The sequence below is a fragment of the Diabrotica virgifera genome, chromosome 3 (assembly GCF_917563875.1).
Source record: "Diabrotica virgifera virgifera chromosome 3, PGI_DIABVI_V3a".
Lineage (NCBI taxonomy): Eukaryota > Metazoa > Arthropoda > Insecta > Coleoptera > Chrysomelidae > Diabrotica > Diabrotica virgifera.
The window spans coordinates 187,817,215-187,836,098 of NC_065445.1; the positions used below are offsets into that span (position 1 = coordinate 187,817,215).

Here is an 18,884-nt window from a genome sequence, read left to right on the forward strand (position 1 = left end):
GTATGATATATATGCCAAAGAGTCGTAATTTAAAAACAAAAATTGACCTGTTTCCGGATTTTTTTCCAAAATCGTCCATTCACGAGAAAATGAATTTATTCCAACCTTTATGTGCTAACTATATAGTATTTTTACTACAAAAGCGATATTACATAGGTCAAAATTTTTGACGTAAGAGAACTGTCAAAAGATTAGAATGTGACTTTTCATTATTGTCATGTTTATTAATAAACATGGCAATAATGTTTATTAATAAAAATGGCAATAATGAAAAGTCACATTCTAATGTTTTGACAGTTCTCTTAGGTCAAAAATTTTGACCTACGTAATATCGCTTTTGTAGTAAAAATACTATAGAATTACGTATTTTACACAATTAGCCTTTGTAATATGTAATTTCAAAATAATTGAAAACTAACTGAAAATATCACCTTGAAGTCATGTCCAGGACATCATGCAATATGTAACTTAGAATTCCACTCTTGTGGTATGTTTTATGAGTAGGTATAATTTTCAGAGAGGTAGTAGGTTTCTTGTTCACATATTTTTTGTTATTCTCTTGTCAAAGATTTATTATTTATTTAGTGATTTTCGAGGGCATTTTTTATGTACTTACCTATATTATTTTAGTGGAAATAAATAAATTTTATTTATTGACATAATATTACTTCTTTAATGGGAAATTTTATTCTATTTCAGAAAGTACTTTTTGCAAATGAAGACGACACTAGGGATGAAACACCTTCATGTTTACCAGAAAATGAAGAATTTATAGGTACTGACAATGATGACATTATTTATGATTTACTAGAAGGTTGAAAATTGTTGAGAGTTACTTAGAAGAAATACAGCCGGAAAACAGTGACAATATGTGTGAAGATGACATTCCATTAGCTCAGCGTATTTTGGCATTTTCATCAAAACAAAAATCAAGAGAAAAAACCAAAAAAGGCTGAGAAAAAGACTGGAAATTGAGCAATAATGACAGCATGTATGGGCCAACAACTTTGCCACAGTTTAGAGAGAAAATATTCATGTTCAAGAAAACAATCCCATCGATTATTATTTATCACTGTTCACCGCAGACATAATGAATGATATCGTCTTTCAGACCAATTTATATGCTGGCCAAAAGAATAAATTATATTTTGGTTTTACAAAATATTAGTTGTACATCTGCAAAAGGTGCAACGAGCCGCTCTGTCCATCGTGCTTTGAATATTTTCTTACCAGTAACAGACGATTCTGCAAGTGCATAGTAACCACTAGAATGGACGGACTATTATTTTTAGGTTTTAAGAAAAAAAACTTCATGTTTTTACACTTACTATACTATTTTCTAATGTTAATTTTTAATATTTCGCAATAAAATAATTTTTCTAAAAAACATTTCCTTAAAATTATGCATAAGAGGGATAATGTGTTATATATCGTTGGAAAGAGAAGATTTCAGAGAATACTTCTCAATCGTAAACCAAAAAACTTAAAAAATTCAATTTTCGGGCTTTGGCTGACCTTAAAGAACCTGAGGAAATGGTTTTCCACAACAACAACTAATCTATTTAAAGCATCCGTTAATAAAATAAATCTAGCCAGAATGATCGCCAATATTCGCAACGAATAGGCACCAAAAGAAGAAGTATGTACTACTCTTTATTTACTTACCATCATCTTGTTCTATTTCAGCTTTTATAGGATATTTCTTTACGTCTAAATAATCACATGTATCATTTGTACTATCATGGATAGGTTCCTCCTTAATTTCAGTTTTAAAGTTATCCTGTAGAACATCATCTACTTCATTACCTATTTCTCTTTTGCAAATGATTATCTCACTAACTTCTTGTTTTATTTCAGTTTGTTTAAACATGATTTTATGTTTCAGTAATATAAATGATTATGTTTATGTTGATTTGTTGATCTTAGTAAAATCACCGAACAACGTAAAATTACATTCATTCACCATAAACATAAACACTTCTTGGATCTACAGACCGAGCGTGTCTCGTAAATTGCACGGCTTCGCGCAATCGTACTTGAGACACTGTGTCAGGTGAGGTGTTTGAAAATTTGAATAACTTATTTAAAAACTTTAATATATTATATTATAGTATACATATTATGAATCAGTAGAAACGATTATATTTAAATTTGGTAAATTATAACTCCACTCGACCAGAGCACGACCACACAACTCAAAACACAAGTACGCAAATACGGTTGCGTGAAGCGTGGCTCGAAGCCGTGCAATTTACGAGACTCGATCGGTTTGTAGATCCTTGTCATTCCATCCGTATTGACAGTTCACCATAGAGAAATAAAAACATGGACTTCTGGACAGTTCATTGGTTAACTCAGAACTCAGGTTAATTGTTTTTGTAATTTTACTAAGATCAACATAAACATAATCATTTATATTACTGAAACATAAAATCATGTTTAAACAAACTGAAATAAAACAAGAAGTTAGTGAGACAATCATTTGCAAAAGAGAAATAGGTAATGAAGTAGATGACGTTCTACAGGATAACTTTAAAACTGAAATTAAGGAGGAACCTATCCATGATAGTACAAATGATACATTTGATTATTTAGACGTAAAGAAATATCCTATAAAAGCTGAAATAGAACAAGATGATGGTAAGTAAATAAAGAGTAGTTGTGTACATACATTTTCTTTTGGTGCCTATTCGTTTCGAATATTGGCGATCATTCTGGCTATATTTATTTTATTAACGGATGCTTTAAATAGGTTAGTTGTGGAAAACCATTTCCTCAGGTTATTTAAGAGCAGCCAAAGTCCAAATATTGAATTTTTTAAGTTTTTTGGTATATGATTGAAAAGCTTTCTCTGAAATCTTCTCTTTCCAACGATAAATAACACATTATACTACAAAATATCCAGGGTTACAAAATTATTTTTTTTTTGAACATCTGCACTCAACTGGTCCATCTTGTCTTCCATGATATCCTTAGAATTCGTCTGTATAGCCACATCTCGAAAGCCTTAAGGTTTTTCTCCATAGCTTAAGTGAGCGTCCAGGATTCAACTCCGTAGTATAATATTGAGAAGATATAACATTGCAGGAGCCTTACTTTTATCTCCAGATTAAGGTTGTGGCTTTTAAAGAGTTTGGCCATGTTGTTGAATGCACTCCTTGCCTTCTCTATTCTACATTTTACTTCGTGTAAGTGATCCCATTGTTCCTTTACTATTGTTCCAAGATAGGTATACTGTTTTACTCTGTCCACTTGTTTATTCTTGATAAGCAGTTGGATGTCTCTAATTTTATTTTTGCTGATGACCATAAATTTAGTGTTTTTACTTGTAGTCCAAATTTTTCACTTACTTTATTTACTAATTATTGGCCTATATCACTAAAAATTGCCCAAGTAATTATGATACCGAAACCTGGTAAAGCTTTAACGGATGTTTCATCATACCGCCCAATAAGTCTACTGCCAATAATGTCAAAACTTCTTGAAAAGCTGTTACTTAAAAGAATTATGAGCGACCTAGAATTTCAAAACTGGATCCCAGAACACCAATTTGGATTCCGGCAAGGTCATTCTACAGTTCAACAATGCCATCGCATATCAAATGTAATTAATAGAGCTTTGAACAATAAACAGTATTGCACAGCAGCCTTTCTGGACATCAGCCAAGCATTTGATAAGGTATGGCACCCAGGATTACTTTATAAAATCAAAAAATCCCTACCCAACAAATACTTTGACTTCATATCTAAATCACAGAGAATTTGAAACTAAAATGGAGGATGAACTATCAAACCATAACAAAATTCAATCAGGAGTTCCACAAGGTAGTATATTGGGTCCACTTCTTTATGTACTGTACACATCCGATTTACCAACCTCTCCACAAACCACCATTGGAACTTTCGCTGATGACACAGCAATATTTGCAACTGAAGAGGATCCAAGAACACCTAGACCAAATTGGACAGTGGTTAAAGAAATGGAAGATAAAAGCTAATGAAACTAAGTCAACATAACTTTCACACTAAGGAAAGACCAATGCCCAAATATTACACTTAATCAAGTCAACATACCACAACAGAACATCTTCAAATACCTGGGGCTTCATCTTGATTCTAAATTAAACTGGAAACAACACATTTTAAAGAAGAAGAAATAAATTGAGTTGAGAGTGAAAGAAATTAATTGGCTTATAGGTAGAAAATCTCGACTCTCAATTGAGAACAAACTGCTGATTTATAAATCAGTCATCAAACCTATATGGACGTACGGTATAGAACTACGGAGTTGTGCCAGCAAATCAAACACAAAAATTATCCAAAGAACTCAATCAAAAATTCTACGCACCATCGCAAATGCCCCGTGGTACATTTCCAACCAAACCCTTCATAAAGACCTAAACATCCCGTTAGTCAGCACAGTAATTCAAGAAAGAGCCAACAGACATCACGAGAAATTGGAAGACCACCCCAACCAATTAATATTACCATTACTGCAGCCACTAAACAACAGAAGATTGCGAAGATTATGGCCCATAGATCTTCGCTGAAACTGAGGTGAAACCGCTGGGTGATGTACCTCATAAGGGACTGTTCAAGTATTATGTAACGCAGGTTGGGGGGGGGGGGTCAAAAATCTTCAAAAATTGCGTTACGCAATAGTTAAACACCCATTAGAGTGCGTTATGTAGGGAGGGAGGGGGTCAAAAATCGCGTTACGTAATACTTGAACGCTCCCTAACGCCATTTTAGTGTACAATAATGCATTGATATACTTATGTTATTGTACTTGTTATCAAATTAGCTTATAGAATATGTAATTCTGATTGTTAATAAATGCTTACAAAAAAAAAAAAAAAAACTTTATTTACTGTGTAGTCCAAATTTTTCACTTACTTTATTTACTGTGCTTATTAGTTGCTGTAAACTGTTCAAACTGTCTGCAAAAATAATGGTGTTGTCAGCATAGTGGATGTTGTTTGGGTATTCTCGATTTAGGATTATTCCATGTTCTCAATTTTCCAAGGCTCCACTAAATATTTCCTCTGAATATAGGTTAAATAATATAGGTGAAAGTATACATCCTTGTCTAACGCCTCGCAGAATCTGGATCATCTCCAATATTTGTTATTATTGTGGCTGATTGGTTCCAGTATAAATATTGTATGTATTATATGCCAGTGGTCTTTATCATCCATTTGGGCTTTTGTTAGAACATCCATCATTTTTCGGTGTTGAACTGTATCATAAATGCTTTTTGTGAGTGTGTGAAAAGATGGCTTGGATGCAGGTCCGTTAGCCACAGGTTTTTATTTTATTTTTACCTTAATTTATTAATTTTGTTATATTAATATTTATTTCATTTAAATGACTAATTGTTTCTTTCATGTGGTTTATGAGTTATTTAAATATTTCCATTTCATGAGAACTTGGTAGATATCGATACATTTTTGGCAAAGTAACGTAAGTGATATTTTTGGCGAAAATCATGTTTTTCCATTAAACTAACGCTATTAGTGTTTAGAAGGTACATACTGCCAAAGTGTAGTAAGCCTAGAATTACTTTAAAACCCTTTTTTTAACTATTCTAAAAACGTATGTCCAGAATTGTTTTAATCATACCCGCAAAAGAAACGCAACTTTAGCACCATTTCCATAATAATAACGTAAGCAAACGTCGTTTACCGCCATAATAACGTAAGTACCGGTCGGTTTCTGTTACTTACGTCAGATTTTCGCAGTCAGTGTTTGGCTTACGACAGTGACAGATTCGTGCTACAATCGACTAAATTTTTTTAGGTAAGTTATAACGAAAAACATGTTTTTGTAGTTATATTTCAAAAAACTCTAACATTATGACCCTGTAAAACTCCTTTTCATATTTAATTTCGTTTATTTATTACAAATTATTTTCTCATACCTAAGAATAAATTCGGTTGAATTGTTTGTTAAAAAATATTTGTAAATTTTGACATGAAATGTAAAATGTTTGTCAAAAAATAAGTCAAAAATTGTAAAATTATCAATTTGAACTCTTGTATCTAGAAAACGGTTAGAAATAAAGAAATATTGCTTGCATGTTTCTATTCTGATTTGCATAGAATAGTGCAGTCACTGAAACTTTTCACCTTCGATTTTGTTGAACCTTCATCGATTTTCATTAAAATTGGCGAGTTGTTAGAGGATACCATAAGGAATAAAGGTGACATGATGCAAACTTGCGCTTTTACCCTGGGGGTGGATGCTCCCCCTTCTCGGAGTGAAAATTATTTTATTAAAAATAATACCATAAGTCGATAGAGGGACAAATTCTAGGCCAAATTTGTTGTATAACGTTATTAAAATAAATTAATGCTTTTTTAGTTATTAAATATCAAAGATTTTATTTGTTCGTAATAAAAAGCCTGTTTTAAAGCTGTTTTTCTCGTATAACTCAAAAACTATAAGCTTTTACAAAAAAGTTATTATTGGCGAAATTGAGGATAATAAAAAAGTAAATACACCCCTTACTCAAAAACCTAAACTAATGATAATTCAAAGTGAGTTATGGGTAATTGAGTGTATATTATTTTCGACGAGTACTCAAATCTAAGTATTCAAGCTTAAATAACGGGAAAACGATGCACTTTATAAAATATACCTGCTAAGCACCTGTCAAAGTATTTGGGAATACCTATCAAATGAGCTGCAGAAAAAGTTAATAGCTTCAAAATTAAGCAAATTATGATGAAAATAACAGAACCCTTTCGAATTTTTTAGGAAACAGTGAAAAATAAAACATCCCATTTCCACTAAAATTAAAAATTTATAGTAATGCTTACAACAATTTCTTTATATTAGTATAGGTAATTATTCCAACAAATTTGACCGGTTTAGAATGCATATTTTTGAAAAAAAAAAGTGTAATTTAAAAAATCAGAATTTTGCATTCAAAGAAAATATTCAAATTTCTAATTGAAACATTATCGCAAAAGCAAACTGATGAATTAACTATTCCTAATTTGTGCAGATGTGCTTCATATTTTTCGTGTTGAGTTTTTAATCTGACGATAGTAGAAATATCTGTCTTTGACAGGTTATACTTAAATATATATTCGGGTGGCAAAGGAAGTTCTTGATGTGAAGAAAAATATAAATTTTTTGACATGTTAGAAATATTTTTCCATTGTTTTTTCCATATTTTATTTATTCTAGCTTTGACGTCATTTATTGCATCTGTTGATAAGATCTGAGTTAGAATATCACCTTTTTTATTGAATCTTTGACCAACCAATCCACTTTCTCATTACCCAATTTATGGTGGCTCCTACCTTCTGAGCCACCTTAGATAATTAAGGGTTGGTTACCCCGTACCATAAGGGTTGATGTAGTAAATAACTCTCACAGTTAATACATTTATTTATACGTTGGAGTATTTAACGGTAAGTAGCTGGTGGTATAATATTTGATTAATGCGATGTTACCCGCTGGAATCTCAACTAGCAATTGAATAATCTTTTCTCCGTGAAAGTATAATTAAAAGTCGATTGTCGTGTTTATTGTTTTGATAGAACCAAAAGTGAGAGTGATATCAAAACTGCTGACCGGACTAGATTACAAATAACATATATTAATTATTATTGCAACTTGACCTTGTATCAAAAACCGCATGCATTGATGTGGTAATTTAGGTCGATCGTATTTATTAAAAACAAACATATTTGTTTTTACCACGGGCATTTAATTATTAAAGAATTTGTCTTAATAAGATGTTTACTGAGATGCGGTGTATCCCAATACATCTTCCTTTCCTTCCGAAAATTTTCTGACTACGGAAAAGGAAGAAAATTTTTCTAATAGTACCACCAATTGCTTACTGCGTTTTACTAAGTACAATATATACATTTTTTCCTATAAATAATAATTAAATACAAAAAATAAAAGTGAAAATGTTCGTTATCAACATTGTTCCCGTTCCACTTGTCACTCACGGTGTTCTCGGATTGTAAGCATATAATCTATTCTTATGTATTTCCCTGATTTTATTGTTTTCCAATCTGATCTTACAATTAACATTATTTACCTCTGTTATTGTGAAGGGGCCTACATAAAGACTATCAAACTTACCATTCTCTTCCCTTTTTACCAGGACTAGGTCTCCTATTTTAAAGTGTTGTGGTGTTGCTTTGCGCTTGTTATTTTCTTGTCGCTCTTTTTTGTGTTTTTGTAAGAAAGTTCTAGCTCTCTCGTGTGCGCTTTGTAGTTTGTAGCGTAACTCATTGTAGTAAGCATCTATATTGTAACATGGTTGAATCTCCTGTGTAAGGTCTTCTGGTAGGTTAACCTTCCTGCCATATAACAGTTCAAACGGTGTGTAACCATGATACGCGTTAGGGGTTGTATTGTAGCAGTATGTGAACATCCTGCAACACACATCCCAATTTTCTCTGTCTTCGTCTATGAATGCTCTTACGTACTCGTTTAATGTTCTGTGTAGTTTTTCGCAACTTCCAATGGACTGTGGATGGTATGCCGTTGAGAAGTTGTGCTCTATTTTTAGTAGCTTTGTTAGTTCCTGCATTACTTCATTTTTATATTCTGTGCCTTGGTCCGTTCTTATTTGCTTCATGAGTCCGTATGTTGGTATGAAATGATCAAAAATTCCTCGGGCTATTGTCTCTGCTTCTTTATTGCACACGGGTATACTGACCGCGTATTTCGTAAGCTCACATAACATTGTTATACAGTATCTATTACCTTCGTTACTTTTAGTGAATGGACCTATCGTATCTATGTATACTATGTCCCATGGTTTTGAAGAAGTGTCCGATATCGCGAATTCCTCAACATGTGTTCTTTTTGGTTTGTTAATTTGACATTTATGACATTGTTTAACGTATTTTCTTACGTCTTTTTCCAAATTTTTCCATCTAAATCTTGCTTTTAGCTTCTTTATGAGTCTGTTATTTCCTACGTGTCCTCCAAACATCGGATGATTATGATATTCTTCTATTAACCTGTGTTTTTCTTTGTCATCTTCTATTGTTTCTGGTACTTCACATATGTATATTTCTACATTCTTCAATATTTCGTTTCCTTGTTTAATAAATTCCTCAATTGTGCACACTTTAAAAATAATATCGTTTACGTATATTTTTACTTTACTTACTGCATTCTCTACCGCCAGCTTATCAAGCTGTGTCAACATTTGGTTTAAATCAAAATGATTGAATCCTGTGGCTATGCTCTTGCTGCACTTTATTTTGTTTTTGACCCTAATGCTCTGTCTTGGTGAGATTAGTTCTGCTCCAAAAGACAAAATTGGTAGTCTATGCGCCTCTAAATTATTTAGTACCTTTCTTACTGTTTGTTTGGGGGATTCTGGCTGTAGTGCGAATTCACTTTCTGCCTTCGTTTGCCTTGCATCCTTCTTTTTTTCTCTTGCTTGTGCTCGTGTTATAGCTAATATATGGGTATTATCTATGTATAAGTTCTTTAGTTGATGTAATGTTATTCTTGAAAGGCTGTCTGCATGGTTATTTTTCCCTGTTATATACTCTATTTCGAAATCGTATTCCTCTAAATCTAATCTGATTCTTGTAAGTTTCGAAGTTGGTTCTTTCATTGCGAATAAATGTGTTAGTGGTTTATGATCCGTTTTTACTAAAAATGTTGGTGCTCCATATAAATAACATTTGAAATGATGAATTCCCCAATGAATCGCTAGTAATTCCTTAACGATTATAGGTTTATTACATTCTCCTTTATTGAAACTTCTTGATGCGTATGCTGTTGGTAGGTCTATTCCGTTATAATCTTGACTTAAAATTGCTGAACAACTCTCGTTGGATGCGTCTGTTGTTAGGATGAATTGTTTATTGAAATCTGGATATTGTAGGATCGGTGGCTTCATCAGAGATGATTTAAGCTTATTGAATGCTTTTTCACATTCTTCTGGCCAAAAAAATTCTACTCCTTTTCTTGATAATCTGTTGAGTGGTCTGCATATTTCAGCAAAATTTTGAATAAAACGTCTATAATAGTTACAAAATGCTACGAATCTTTTTGTTTCTTCCGCTGTCTTAGGTGTCGGGTATTGTTCAATCGTTGCATATTTCGCTTTGTCTGGTGATACTCCTTCCTGAGAAAGATCATGTCCTAAATATGTTACTTCTCTTCTAAAAAATTGACATTTTCCTGGGTTAAGTTTCAAATTGAATTTTCGATATGTCTCGAATGTCTTTTTCAGGTTGTCTAGGTGATGTTTTTCGGATATTCCTATTACTACTATATCGTCCATGTAAAGAAATGCTTTGTCTGGTGTTAATCCCGAAAATGCTATTGACATCATCCTTGAAAAGCTATTTGGGCTTACATTTAATCCAAAAGGTAATCTGGTAAATTGAAATGCTCCATTTTCTGTGCTAAACGATGTGTATTTTCTCGATGATTTTTCTAATGGTATCTGGTGAAAACCTGACATTAAGTCTATAACTGAAAACCATTTTGCTCTTCCTAGTTGATCTAGTATCGAGTATATCCTTGGTAAAGGAAATTTGTCTGTGACTATTTTCTTGTTCAGTTGTCTAAAATCTATGCATAATCTCCATGCTTTATTTCCATCTATCGCCTTTTTCGGTACCAGCACTACTGGGCTGTTGTATTCTGATGTAGACGGTTCTATTATTCCTTGGTCTCTCAGTTTTTGTACTTGTCGGTTTAATTCCTCTGTTTGTGCATGAGGTGTCCTATAGTTTTTAATGTATACCGGAGTTTGGTCTTTAACTCTCAGTTTCTGCTCGTAGAAGTTGTTACATGTTAGCATGTCATGCCTTAGGGCGAATATATCTGAATAATCTTCACATAAAGATACTAACTTATCGCGTATGTATTCTGGAATGTCTAACTTCAATGATTCCCGTAATTCCTTTTTCCTATCCTTGCTGTCGTTGATCAGTCTATATATGTTGAATAATTTAATGTCTAATGTTTTGATTGCGTTTGTCTCTACTTTTACTGTTTCGTAGGTTGTGTTCAAAATTTTGATGTACGGATTATTACTTGAAATAATTGCTCTCGCTATGAACATTCCTGGTTGTATTTCCTGTTGTTCCACTATCCTGTCGTTCTTCAGCGTTTGAAAAATTTTTACGACTGTAAATTTCACATCTAGGCGGTATTATTATCGTGTCATTATCTATATTATCCAAAATGTTTGTACTAATGTAACAATCGTTGTCCTCTTTAATGTGCATTTTAAGGTTAGCGTAGTCTAGTATGCATTGAAAGTTTGAAATAAAGTCTCTCCCAATGATTCCGTCGGTTGGAATAGGAAAGCTAGGTTCCACTAACTGAAAGATATGCTCAAATCGAGATCCTTTTACTTCTAGCGTTGTTTTAACTTCTCCCATTGTTTGTAATTCTCCTTTAGTTACTCCTTTTATTTTCGCTTTTGTGTTTGGTTTCACATGTTCCTTCATAAAATCTTGTGAACATTTCAGTATTGAAATATCAGCTCCTGTGTCTATGATAAAGGTATTTGTGTTTTCTAGGATTCCTGTTTTCATTCGTACAAAATTCGTTAGGTTTAAATCGAAGTTGTAAATATTATATTCCACTTCTGACTGTGTACTTTCCTTGTTTCGTTCATTCAAAACCCCAACTGCTGGTTTTTTGGTTCCTCTTGGCTGTCTTCTAATTCAAGTAGCCTTACGTTTCTGTTACGTCCTCCTCTCTGGTTCCCTCTGTATGTTTGGTTGTTAAATTGTCTATATCCTCTGTTCGAATAATTCCGTTGGTTTTCTGTTTCTTCTCCTTTGTTCCGTTGTCCGAAGTTATTTCTTCTTCCTCTATCGTATTTGTTATGGTATCCTCTTCGGTATTGCTGTTGTCCTCTCCTATTTTCATAATTCGTCCTATAATTGAATACTCTTCCCTGTGTGTTCTCCTCTGTCGTATCAATCGATAAAAATTTAGATACTACTTCCTGCGGTGTTTTGAAGTTACCTGCCTCCAGTATTAACTTAGCTCTCTCCGTATTAACATTCCGTTTCATTGTTGCTACAACTGTGTCCGTTGTGTATTTTTTCGCTAGTTCCAATGGCATTCCTTCCGCTATGTATGCTACCTTCAACTGTTCCGCTAATTCCTCTACTTCGGATGCGTACACTGCTGCATCTTTGTTTCCTTGCCTTTTCTTTGCCAACTTGTCTATTATCGTTTTCGGATTGTCGCCTCTTAATTCCTTCTTCAGTGCCGCTGCTATAAGTGGGATCGTATCCTCTGTGGTTATCAGGTTTCTAGCCTTATTAGTCAATCTTGTTTTTATTAATGTTATCGCTGTTTCTTCATGTCCTTCTGCTATTTTTCCAAGTAACTCTAATGCGTCTAAAAATGGTTGTAGTTTCCCTGCGCTTCCATCAAACTCGTTGGGCAATACCTTGCTTGCAATATTCAAAAATTCGTTGATTGTCAGAGCCATGTTTAATATTTTTATATCTTGTTTTATGTCGCTTTTTCCCTCTTTTATTTCCTCGTCAATTTTTTCCTCTATCTCCTCGTCACTTTTTTCCTCTTCTACTTCTTCGTCGCTTTGTTCTTCCTCTATTTCCTTGTCGATTGGTTGGTGTATTGAACTTGGAACTACTGTTCTTACGTTTACAGCTTGAAATGAGCGTATAACTTTGTCTCTTATTTTTCCGAAATATTTGTTGCACGCTTCTCTTTGTTTGTCCGATAGCGCTTCCCAATTTTTCTTCGTTAAATGTGTGAATTTGTTATACAATTTAATTAACTGTGTCGTTACTTCTTCTTGTATATTAGATTTAGGTACTTTCTTCTTTAAGATCCTTCTACTTTGTCTTACTACTTCTTGCGTAATCTCCTCAACTATTTTGACGAAGTCTTCCCAAGTAACTTTGTTGCTACTCATTTATTCATAATTCATTTATTCCTGTAATATTCATTTTCCTATTCCTGTACCCGTAACGAACGCATAAATTTGACAGTCTTACGAGGTATAGTAAATATATGTATATAAAATATGTCAAAAATAGTAAAAATATAGTAAATTGCAATAAAAAATCATTATATAAATCACCATAAAAGTCAGTAGACCAAAAAATGTAATAAAAATCAGTAGGTAAAATAATAAATGGATAAAAAGTCAGTAAAGATAAAAAATATATGTTGGTAAATATATAAAAATCCAATAAAAATCAATATCAAATAAAAATGTATCATTACGTCCTATAAATAACCATAATATTTGTAAAAAAAATCCTTATAATACCAATAAGGTAATTAAAATAAACTAGGTAGATAAAAATAGGTAGAACTTAGATTATGTATCCTAAATTACGATTATATTACGTTATTATATGTTTATACGAATCAGGAGTAATATGGTGGAAATACCATAAGAATAGCTAATATGGACTCACCACTTTAAACGTTTGTGTTCGTATCACCAAAAGTCCTCGCTGCACGTCCTATAGCATTGTCCATTTTCCCACGATGTTCCATCTCCATACCATAATCATCTCCGTCTCGGCCCTGATGTCTTCATCCTTTTTATGTAGGCACCCCACTGTTATCTAGGGTGGTCGGGGTGCAGGAACATTGACGTTTCTTTCATTTCTCGTTCCAGACAGCTAGTTCCAGTGTTCGTCCCTGGTCTTGGATCGCCATATGGTGGCTCCTACCTTCTGAGCCACCTTAGATAATTAAGGGTTGGTTACCCCCTACCATAAGGGTTGATGTAGTAAATAACTCTCACAGTTAATACATTTATTTATACGTTGGAGTATTTAACGGTAAGTAGCTGGTGGTATAATATTTGATTAATGCGATGTTACCCGCTGGAATCTCAACTACCAATTGAATAATCTTTTCTCCGTGAAAGTATAATTAAAAGTCGATTGTCGTGTTTATTGTTTTGATAGAACCAAAAGTGAGAGTGATATCAAAACTGCTGACCGGACTAGATTACAAATAACATATATTAATTATTATTGCAACTTGACCTTGTATCAAAAACCGCATGCATTGATGTGGTAATTTAGGTCGATCGTATTTATTAAAAACAAACATATTTGTTTTTACCACGGGCATTTAATTATTAAAGAATTTGTCTTAATAAGATGTTTACTGAGATGCGGTGTACCCCAATACAAATTTACTAGCATGGAAGTCCAAATATTAATCATTTTTTATACTACATAAAATGATTTTTGGTAGTCCACAAAGCAGGTCTAAATATCACAAGTCATAAATCTGCATCTTTGGAATAATACCTGTAGACTAAACAGTGCATCTCTTGTACCTACGCCTTTCATGAATCCAAACTGTATGTCTTGTATTCTCTCTTCGCATAGCTTGTATATTCTGCGATGTATAATTTTAAGAAAATGTTTTAATATATGGCCCATTAGACTTATTAGCCTATATTCTCCGCACTTTTTTCGCTCCCTGTTTCTTTGGTAGCGTAATAATAGCCGTGTTCGCGCTGCATGTCCCGAGTATGCCCAGAGGGAGAACGCCTGCGCATTACAAAATTGGACGTTCAATAAGGTCGAATATTGCCCTCCGAAAACGTAATGCGCAGGCGTTCTCCCTCTGGGCATACTCGGGGCATGCAGCACGAACACGGCTAATAATAGATTAGAGAAAGCACAGAGGTGGTTCAATATGAATAAACTCATACTGAACAGAGAAAAACAAATTATATCTGTTTCGTCACTAAAACAAATAATAGTACCTTACCAGAAACTGTCTCAATTCAATCGCAAATGGTTACTCTAAACCACAGCACAAAATTTCTGGTGGTACATTTTGACCAAAATTTAGATTTTGGAGTGCATATAAATGAGATCTATAACAGGTTATCATCTATCTGCTATTCTTTCAGAATAACAGCAAATTATTTGGACGAAAAATGTAAACGAGTTGCTCTTATATTTTTCAAATCTTCATTCTGTAATTCGATTTGGAATAATTTTCTGGGGGGGGGGGGAGTAGTAACGCTGAATAGGTTTTTATATTACAAAAAAGAGCAATCAGAACTCTACTTAACTTGAAATGCAGGGATTCATGTAGGGATAATTTCAAAAAGCTCAACATACTAACAATGGCTGGAACATACATATATGAATTATGCTTACTTTTCATTTTTAAACATAGACATAAGTTCTTGAAACACATAATAAAACCATAATACTAATACACGAAACAATCTCATAAACTATAATGTACCAATACATAGGCTAACAACATCTGAGAAAACCACAGAATATGCCTGTATTAAATTCTTTAATAAACTGCCTTACAGCATCAAAATAGAAACTGACAAATAAATATAGAAAGTCTGTTCAACAGTTGCTCATACACCTAGAACCGTACAAAGTGGAAGAATACCTGCAAGCTGACCAGCAAGGAAACTGGTGGCTCTTATCTGAATCTAAATGTCACTGTTATTATTATTATATTTTAATATTACTTTTATGTTAAGTGTAGGTTGTTTCAGCAACTCTTATAAATTGTAATTGACACCATTCCCTCTATTGACACTTTATTTTTGTAACTTGTGAATCCTGAGAATAAAGCTTTTTTCTATTCTATTCTATTCTAGTAAACTTTGAAACTAGCCAATCTTTTGGAATATTGCCTGTGTCGTATATATTATTGAAGATTTTACATAGTATTCTTAAAGATTCATCATCAATAAGTTTAAGAAATCCACACTGTACTCCGTCTGGTCCTGGAGCTCTCCCTTCTTTTAGTGACATTATGGCTGCTCTTATTTCTGTCACTAGGATAGGTGACCCTGTTTCCATAGGTATTGGGGACTGTTTCTCCCTCTCATCAAAAAATAAATTTCGTATGTAATTTTTCCAATTATGTACATTTAACCCTATTATTTTGCCCACCAATAAAAATATTCCTTTTCATCCTCTAATACCTGAAGGCACTTTTGAAAACGATCAAGAAAAACATCTTAAATCACTTAGTAAGGAGTATGTCAGTTTTTGTTGGTTCTGAGTATTTTTCACCATCTGATTTATCATTGGCCTCTTCATAGCTTTGTAAGAGTACCAGTTCATGCCATAATTTTTGTTCCCATACATTGTTCCCATGAATATAATTCCAGCCTTTAGATATATTACCAACGAATATAGAATTTTATAGAAGAATTCAACTCTGTCAGTTCAATTTGTGTCTGACATGGTGTCACGCTGTCAAACTCAAATGACTAAAACAATCTCCCACTCACCATCGCAAGCACAACATCCCTCGTTACTGCTTCTAAAATATGAAAGAGTGAAGCAACTTTAGATATTTTCTTATCTAAATGCCAAGTGATCTTGTGCATACAATACTTAGCCGTAAATTTATTCATTTTATAAAATTACAGATCAAATTCTATTTCTCTACTCCTACCATATTTTTTTGAAGAAAATAAAATATTAATATTCTTACTTTTAATAAATGAATATTTTTAGAACTGTATAAATACACTAATCACAAAAAGTATCGCAAAATTTTTGAAACCGAAACAAAGTTTTAATACAATTTTTAATTTTTAACAGAATGTTATAATACTCATCTATCGTCTGCTTTAGGTGTCTACAAACCCTTAACATTTCAAGTTGAAGCGTGTTTTTGCCGAAAAAGAAACAGTAAACAAAACGTTGTTAAAGGAGAATATTTGTTTTAGACATTTGTGTTCGAAAACTTGATCTGTGCACAATGTCTGCTTGAGTTTTCAATGAGGAGGTGCGTTGTTACAAAAAATAAGTAATATAAAGTAGGAACAAGTAGAGCTTACAATACCGGGATCCCGGACGATTTTTGTCCGGTATTCGATACCGGTATTTATAATAAAAATACCGGTATTTCGGTATTAGCTTAATTTATAAAAAGTGAGTTGATGCACAATAAACTTTCTTATAAAATATTTTTTGCTATTACAAGAAATTATTTTTGAATATAAACAATAAATTACATTGTAAAAAATATTTATTAAACACGTTTATTACACATTCAAGTCAAGTATAGCGCTTTCTAAAAGCGTGAATGTCGTTAATTTAAGGCGAAGGGTTATATCAGCTTCTACAACCAAATTATTAAATCTCGTCTATACAAATACATAAAATGAGTTATATAAAAATTCTTAAATATTTAAAATTTGACTACTTTATTTTATAAATAAGCCGTAAGATTTATTAATGAGAATTCTGTTTACATTTTCAGATCTATTTTTCATTTTTTGTGTATTGTGGTGTATAAATAACTAGGCTCACTTATTTTCTAAATTATTAATAATAATTGAAAATATATAGCGGTCTAAATACAGAGTAATCCATATAAAATATTTGTCAGAGTAAGTTAATTTTTGTATTAAGAGGATGGGTACGTATTTTCGGCTGCAATGCTATTCAAATGGGGATTCATTTTTTTCGAATCCTGAGAAAACTAATAAGTATTTTTGAAAAATTTAAACGCAGAATGAAAGATTACGTTATTGGCGAGGGCCGAAAGTCCCTGAGAACTTATGTAATGTTTATTTTAATAAGTTACAGGGGTGAAAAACTAAGAGAAAATTTAGTGTGATATTTAATTTAAAATATATCATTCAATATAAACTTTTTATTTATTCTAAGGGACTTTCGGCCCTCGGTAATAATATAGTCTTTCATTCTGAGTATAAATGTTTTAAAAATATTAATTGGTTTTTTCAGGATTCGAAAAAAATGACCACAATGCCCGTGGTAATATTTCCAAGTCACTCAGTCGAATAGAATATTGTCAGCATACTGTCAGTCAACAGTGACAATTTTAAATATTTGACATGGCATCGGGAATATTTTGAGTTGTTGATTAAAAAATATTGATATGATTCATTCCACCAACATACGTCTGTTTTGGATTATAGCGACAACGAATATTTCAGTGTGCAACATAAGAAGTACGAAAGTAAATGGCTCTAATAATTATTCCAATAAACAACAATGTAATTTGCAATTTGTTTTTGTTCTTCATATTTTGCACAATAAAATATTCGTTGTCGAAATAATCCAAAACAGTCATATATTCGTGGAATAGGGTATATATAGTGTATTTGATAAATAATTGATTTAAGACGTGAACTTAATAAAAAGTTATTTATTGTGTATTATTTGTGGAAGATCCAAGCAGAGAATACATCAAGATAATATATTCTGTGATCCAAGTATTTTGTTGTTAAAGATGTTCAAAATTTTAAGCGTTCCATAGTAACAATATATTATTAAAAAATCACGTAAACACTTTTCCTCTTTTCTCGATTGAGTATTAGTTTGTGATGTACATATAAATTATTACAATCACTGAATACGTAGTTAGTGAAAAAATTAACACATTTATTAACTGAATTAATAATTTGCAATTATAAAAATAACAGTTATCCAAGAACATTCAAAAGCCATCTCTTTAAATTAATGATGACATTTTCAAGTAGAATGACATTCTAGTAATGTTTACATATCCATACCAGTGTGAATTTTACTACACGTAATTTTCCATGTAAAGACAGAAAAAGTAGGGATACCCGTAAAATATTTGCGAATTATGTACCGATAGCCTTAATATATTTTAAAGTTAAATTAATTTACAAATAGAAAATCATAAGTAAAAGTACTATCCTCTTATATGCAAAATTGATCGTAGAATCAAACATATAGTTTTTCTATTTGCACATTTTTTGTATCTATCTATTCCTATGGTTCATTCCACCAGTATATGAGTGTTTTGGATTATCGCGACAACGAATATTTCAGTGTGCAACATAAGAAGTACGAAAGTAAATGGCTCTAATAATTATTCCAATAAACAGCAATGTAATTTGAAATTTATTTTCGTTCTTCATAT

The 18,884-nt window shown here is 32.4% G+C and overlaps 2 protein-coding genes across 4 annotated transcripts in view; one reads left to right on the plus strand and one right to left on the minus strand.

Moving 5' to 3' along the window:
- The window catches only part of LOC126882259 (gastrula zinc finger protein XlCGF8.2DB-like), a 66,152-nt gene extending 64,151 nt beyond the window's left edge, over positions 1 to 2,001 (minus strand). For both annotated transcript variants that reach the window (XM_050647088.1, XM_050647089.1), the window contains exon 1: positions 1,666 to 2,001. In XM_050647088.1, coding sequence (XP_050503045.1) covers positions 1,666 to 1,870 — 205 coding nt within the window. In that variant the 5' untranslated portion in view covers positions 1,871 to 2,001. The remainder of the gene's footprint in view (positions 1 to 1,665) is intronic.
- A 294-nt stretch (positions 2,002 to 2,295) lies between these two features.
- LOC114332573 (zinc finger protein 345-like) overlaps positions 2,296 to 18,884 on the plus strand; it is a 105,644-nt gene continuing 89,055 nt past the window's right edge. Inside the window, exon 1 of one of the 2 annotated variants that reach the window (XM_050647087.1) lies at positions 2,296 to 2,640. In XM_050647087.1, coding sequence (XP_050503044.1) covers positions 2,436 to 2,640 — 205 coding nt within the window. In that variant the 5' untranslated portion in view covers positions 2,296 to 2,435. The remainder of the gene's footprint in view (positions 2,641 to 18,884) is intronic. The other variant, XM_050647086.1, reaches the window with a different exon arrangement.